At 29.8% G+C, this 5,774-nt stretch overlaps 1 protein-coding gene across 1 annotated transcript; it reads left to right on the plus strand.

Annotated features, from left to right (window-relative positions):
* Nucleotides 683–1,120, plus strand: LOC107617184 (putative lipid-transfer protein DIR1). The gene has a single exon (XM_016318951.2). The coding sequence runs from the start codon at nt 736–738 to the stop codon at nt 1,048–1,050; it is 315 nt and encodes a 104-aa protein (XP_016174437.1). The 5' UTR covers nt 683–735; the 3' UTR covers nt 1,051–1,120.

The raw sequence follows: 5,774 nt of genomic DNA on the forward strand, positions 1-5,774 counted from the left end.
ACAATAATTAAATATTATATTTAAAATTTTATTTTATATTATAAGAATCTTACACAAAAATGCATTTTCATTTATTGTTAGTGCTCTCTTTGATGCTGGCAATAATAAAATTATGGTTAAAAAATAATAAAATATCAATGCATTTTTTACGCATTAAACATAGCCCTCTAAATAGATTCTAAGATTTTACATAAAATAAGTTATCAAACTGCCATTTTTCTTTTTACAAATCTTTTAAGGTTTTTCTCCTTAGCTCTAGTTTTCATTAAATATATAATAAACGATTTGTATTGTTTGTACCATTCTTTTATTTCAGAATCTGTCGTGGCAGTTATTACTCTATGATAGTTTCATCTTTAAGATTTTTATGGTTGTGGTGGGGCGGGTATAAATAGACCTGCCGTGTACCTCATCAGTCATGTTGATGTCTTTTAAAAAACAATGACTCAAACATTAACATCACAATAAAATAGCATATATTTGAATTAATTAAATTAAATAATTCATATAATAAACAAATTATAAATGAATTAAATAAAATAAATAAAAGATACCTTCCATAAGAGATATTCACCAAGTTTAGAGATACACAATAATGAAATATGTGAAAAGCAATCTAAAAAACAAGGGTGATTTTAGGTGATGCATTGAATTATGCGGCTATATAAGTGCAAATCAGGAAGTAGTGTTTGACATACAGACTTAAAAGTGAGAGAAGAAGAAGAACTGAAAAAGATGGGTTCAAAATCATCATGGTCAATGGTGGCACTAGCAATAATGGCATTAAGTGTGGTTGCAATGCTTGATGGTTGCATGGCGCAATCGTTCTGCAACACGTCACTTGCAGAGTTGTTCAAGTGCAAGCCGGCCGTGACGCCGCCAAATCCTTCGCCGCCGACTCCAGAGTGCTGCGCGGTGGTGGCAAAGGCGGACTTGAAATGCCTTTGCGGATTAAAGAATAGCCCCTTGGTGCCAACTCTGGGGATCGATCTAAATCTCGCCTTTCAGCTCCCTGCAAAATGTAACCTGTCTCTCCCTCCTCAATGTTAATGCTATCTGTAAACACAAACTACTCAATAATCAATAATATAGTAATAACAATCGATTATTACTTTTGTTAACTCCCCTTCTCACCCTCAACTCCCCTTCTCTTTTTTTTTTCTCCATTTTCTTTTATCCTATTGTCAAAATTCCAATTTCTTTAGGCTTTAACAAGAGTATTTACCGGTCGGGTTGATTATATTATTAGTGTTTTGAGAAAAAAAAAAAGACCGTCAAACCCATTAAATGTTAATCGATTTTGATTGGTTGGAATTTAAGATTTTTTGAGTAGATCAGAACTAATCTTAATAAATTAAATTTAGGAGAACACTTTAATAAAGACACTAAAAATATCTTTTTTTTTAAAGATATTTATATGTATCATATTATTATTGGCTATGATGCATGGACACTGACACAGACACGGGACACGACATGACATGGGACACGCCGACACGCGAATTTTAAAATCTTACATGACACGGGGACACGCATATATATCACCTGGACACGTGATGGTATTTAGGTGTGTCTAGGCGTGTCCGAAGAAGAATTTTTTATTTTTTATTAAGATACGGTTGGACACAGCAGACACGCGTGTCGGACGAGTGTCAGTGAGTATCGTGTCCGAAATGTGTTCGACACGCGGACACAATAACTCAGAAAAGTGTCCGTGCTTCATAGATTATTGGACATCTTTATTAAACCGATTAATAATTTATTTTTTAATAAATCAGAACAAAATCAGTTTATTATAGCAACAATAATAAACCCAATTGTCTGCATTATAATTATTAGATCCGGTTTGATCCGATTGAATTACACAATCTAAATCGAATATTTTTAAATTTTTTGATAAAAAGACAAATATATCTTTGACTTTTTGTTTTGCAGACATTTATATTCCTAAAAATTTAAAAATACAATTAGATGCCTAAAAAAAATTTGGGTTTATTGTTATTATTATAAAAAAAAATCGATTTTATTCTAATTTGTTAAGAAATTCAAAAATAACCGGTTCAATAATACGTCCAATAATAATGCGGCACGTAAACGTCTTTACAAAAAGATGTTTTACGCGTCTTTATGGAAGCATCCCCTTAAATTTAAGTTGGAACGATTTAAATACTTAAATATTCAATTAAAAATAAAATTTAAAAAATTCAGAAAAAAATAAAAAATTCTCTAAATTTTATAACTATATAAAGAAAACACAAATAGAGGTATGTATATATATATATTATAATTTGCATACATATTAATAAAAGTTATCACAGCTTGGTGGGTGTGAATAGCTCTACTTATCTAAAGAGGAGGGATTTGAATCCAATCTTTAACATTTTGGTAAAATTTAAATACTAATCAGACCAGTTTTTATCGGTTTACATCGGTTTTTCACCTTATGTGGTCCAAATATCGGACTGGATTGGTAGAGGGTCTGATTCACCAGTTTTTCAGTTGAATTGGCTGTTCTGGTCCGGTTTTAATAATACTGATTTGTAATTATCAATTAATCATTATTAATATTTTTAATGGTATGAGATTATATCTAATGATATAAGATTACATACTCTTTTGTTAATGATTAAATATTGGCTAGAATTTAAATACTAATCGGTTTGGTCGGACCGATCTTTATCGAGTTTGACCGGTTTTTCATCAGGTCACTCCGAATTTGACCGGTTCGCACCAATTTTTCACCTCATGCGGTCTAAATATTGGACCGGATCCATAAAGAATCCAGTTTACCGATTTTTTGGTTGAATTGACCAGTCCGGTCTAATTTTAATAACACTGATTTGTAATCATCAATTAATCATCATTAATATTTTTAATGGTATAAAATTACATCTAATGATGTAAGATTACACGCTTTTTTGTTAATAATTAAATATTAACTAGATTTTAATAAAAATGCTGGCGTTGAGACTTTCTCATATATTATTAGATTTTATTTATTATTTTTAATTAATATTAGACTAATCAAATTATTTTAAATTATGTGATCCGAATAAATTGAAGTCGAGTTTAATTGAATCAAACTAAATTGTATTCGTTTACCCATCAAATCTAAAATTAATATAATCGATCTATATCGATTTTAGTTAGAAAATTGAATTATCTGTACTTGTAAACATCACTAAACTTTAAAATAATGTTTATTTAGCATTCATATGCACTAAAAATATGAAGACGGTAACAAAGTGTTACCTTTCTCTCCCTACTCAATATTAATGCTAATAATGCTATCAAATAATTTCTACTACCAAATCTATCCCCTATCTGTAAAGTCAATTGATTCGGACAATCAAGTAAATAAAAAGTTGATGATTACAAAAATAAATATGTACTTTTTAATTTGGCATTCAGCACCTAAAGCAATTAGACATTTAATCAAAAGAGACTGTAATTACAAGTGACACTGCTAAAAATTAAGTCTTTCATGTATGAATAATTAACAGTTTGGATCATATTCTTGAAATCGGCTCTTGATATCTTTTACGATTTTTATTTCTTTCTCTTTGTTATGTTTGCGATTCCTCCAGTCTGCATTGTCTGTCATATTGAGCAATCCTGCCAGGACCTGAGTCAAATTTATAAGTTCCAATCTTAAACTAATGAGTACAAGAGTAATTTTCCTTATAAGTAAAAGAATGGTAATCGTTGATGTCCTCTTAGAATAAAAAAAAATTGATTAAGAAGTATGTGATTCATTCTTATATTAGCATAGTATTCCATCAGTTAAGTGCCTACCTCACGTCCAAATTGGACAGAGAATCTCACTTTCTCCTCAACACGGTGCAGCAGAATTGTGCCTCCTGAAATTTTGATATAGAACAAAACTTGACTCCCCATCAGCTTGTGTCTTCAGAAATTTTCTTTCATCAGAAACGCTATCAACTTTGTCTCAATAAAGAACATAAAAACGAATATAAACTCTAAAACGAGTCAAAGTGTAGATCATCTTTTAGAATAAACAAATTGGAATTGATTTCTCAAGTCATGTCATTAGTAAGTTAGGACTAATACCAAGAAATTACAAAGAGGGGGAAGAAAGGTTAGTCAGAAGCAAACAGAACAAAAATGAAACAGAAAGCATGACCAGAAGATTAATACTTACAATTCTTAGAAACAAATTTAAATTCCATCTTTTGTGCAGCTAAATTGAATGACTTTTCAACCATAACTGCTTTGGAAGATGGAATAGGAATGGCCGACATGTAAAAGCAGAAATCACATAATAAGAATGAAATTCAAACATATTTGACAAAATACTAAAGTTATTAAGCAGAATCCCTCAACCTCCTCCGGCTTCTCAATCTCCTCCTCCACCTCAACCTGCTGCGATGCCAAATTCCTACTCAGAATTGAAACGACGTGGAGGAACTGAGTTCTTCTTCTTCTTTGTCCAGACGGAGAATGACAAGGCGACTGCTGGTGCGTGCTGCTACTGCGTAAAAAGATCGACAGAGAAAGAGCACGGTTACAAGGAAGGGAGAGGGTGAGGATAGACTGCTGCTGTCCGGATAGGGGATTAGAGCTGATGTTGTTCTTTATTGGCAGATTGGTATACAAGGATGAAGAACAATTTTTCAGAGTTCTTCTTTGTATGAAAAGGTAGAAGAAATTATATTAGGATTCATTAGAATTGAAGCAATCTGTTAGTGTACATGAATAATGAATAATGAAATATATTTTGATTTTGATTTTAAATTAATTTAAATTTAAAATTATAAAACTAAAGTTATTAATTGAATTTTGATTAAATTAAAAAAATTAGAGTAATTTTTGTCCAATATAAAAAAAAGAATATTTAAGTTTTTTTCATAAAATTGAATATTTTTTTTTATTTTTATTAAAATATAAGGGTGATTTAGTAAAACTATTGATATGATATATATTTAAAACAAAAAAAATTAATTATTGACGTGGAAAATATAATCCACTTGTAATGTTTTAATTTATCTACAATTTTATTATACCGGTACGTATAAATTTATTATCGTACCGAAGCCATCACCTATTATTTAGTACTGTCTATATCTACTAAATACGGACACAGTAGCACTCGTCACAAAAAATATACAAACACGGTAACACGTATTCATTGTTTGTTTGATGAAAAATAGAAGAAATTTTGTAACATATATAATTTTTATTTATTTTTTAAAAACTTTACGTCTAGATGAATGTTATTGTAAGCGAATTCTATAGTGAATAATCAAAATTTCAATAATTTTATGGAGATATTTTAAAACTAATTACAAGTAAGAAATAACGTAACTAAATCAAATTTTAGATTATGAAATTAGTGCATATCTCAATAAATATATTTATATAACAAGACTTGTACATTAATTAAGAAAAAGTAATTATATGGACACTTTCAAAAGACTTGCCTTTTTCTTTTTAAAAAATAAATAACAAACAGAAAATTTTTTTTCGAAGAAAATGAAAACAACAATGCTAGGCAGCAAAAAGAGCATTCATTAATTTCTTATTAATCAAAGAATACAAAAAACAACAAAAAATGGTTATGGAAACCCAAAAAAGTGTTGGCTCTTGGCTGTACACTTTCCAAACCATGGTACATATAATGCATTCATCCCAATCTAATCCCACTGAGTTCAGTGTCATTGGCATGCAATGATCTGTAAAGAAATCAATACTCTCAATTTAAAAAATTTTGTCAAATATAATAAATTTCAATATATATCCCATAAAAATACTAC

The sequence above is a fragment of the Arachis ipaensis genome, chromosome B09, assembly GCF_000816755.2.
Source record: "Arachis ipaensis cultivar K30076 chromosome B09, Araip1.1, whole genome shotgun sequence".
Classification (NCBI taxonomy): Eukaryota; Viridiplantae; Streptophyta; class Magnoliopsida; order Fabales; family Fabaceae; genus Arachis; species Arachis ipaensis.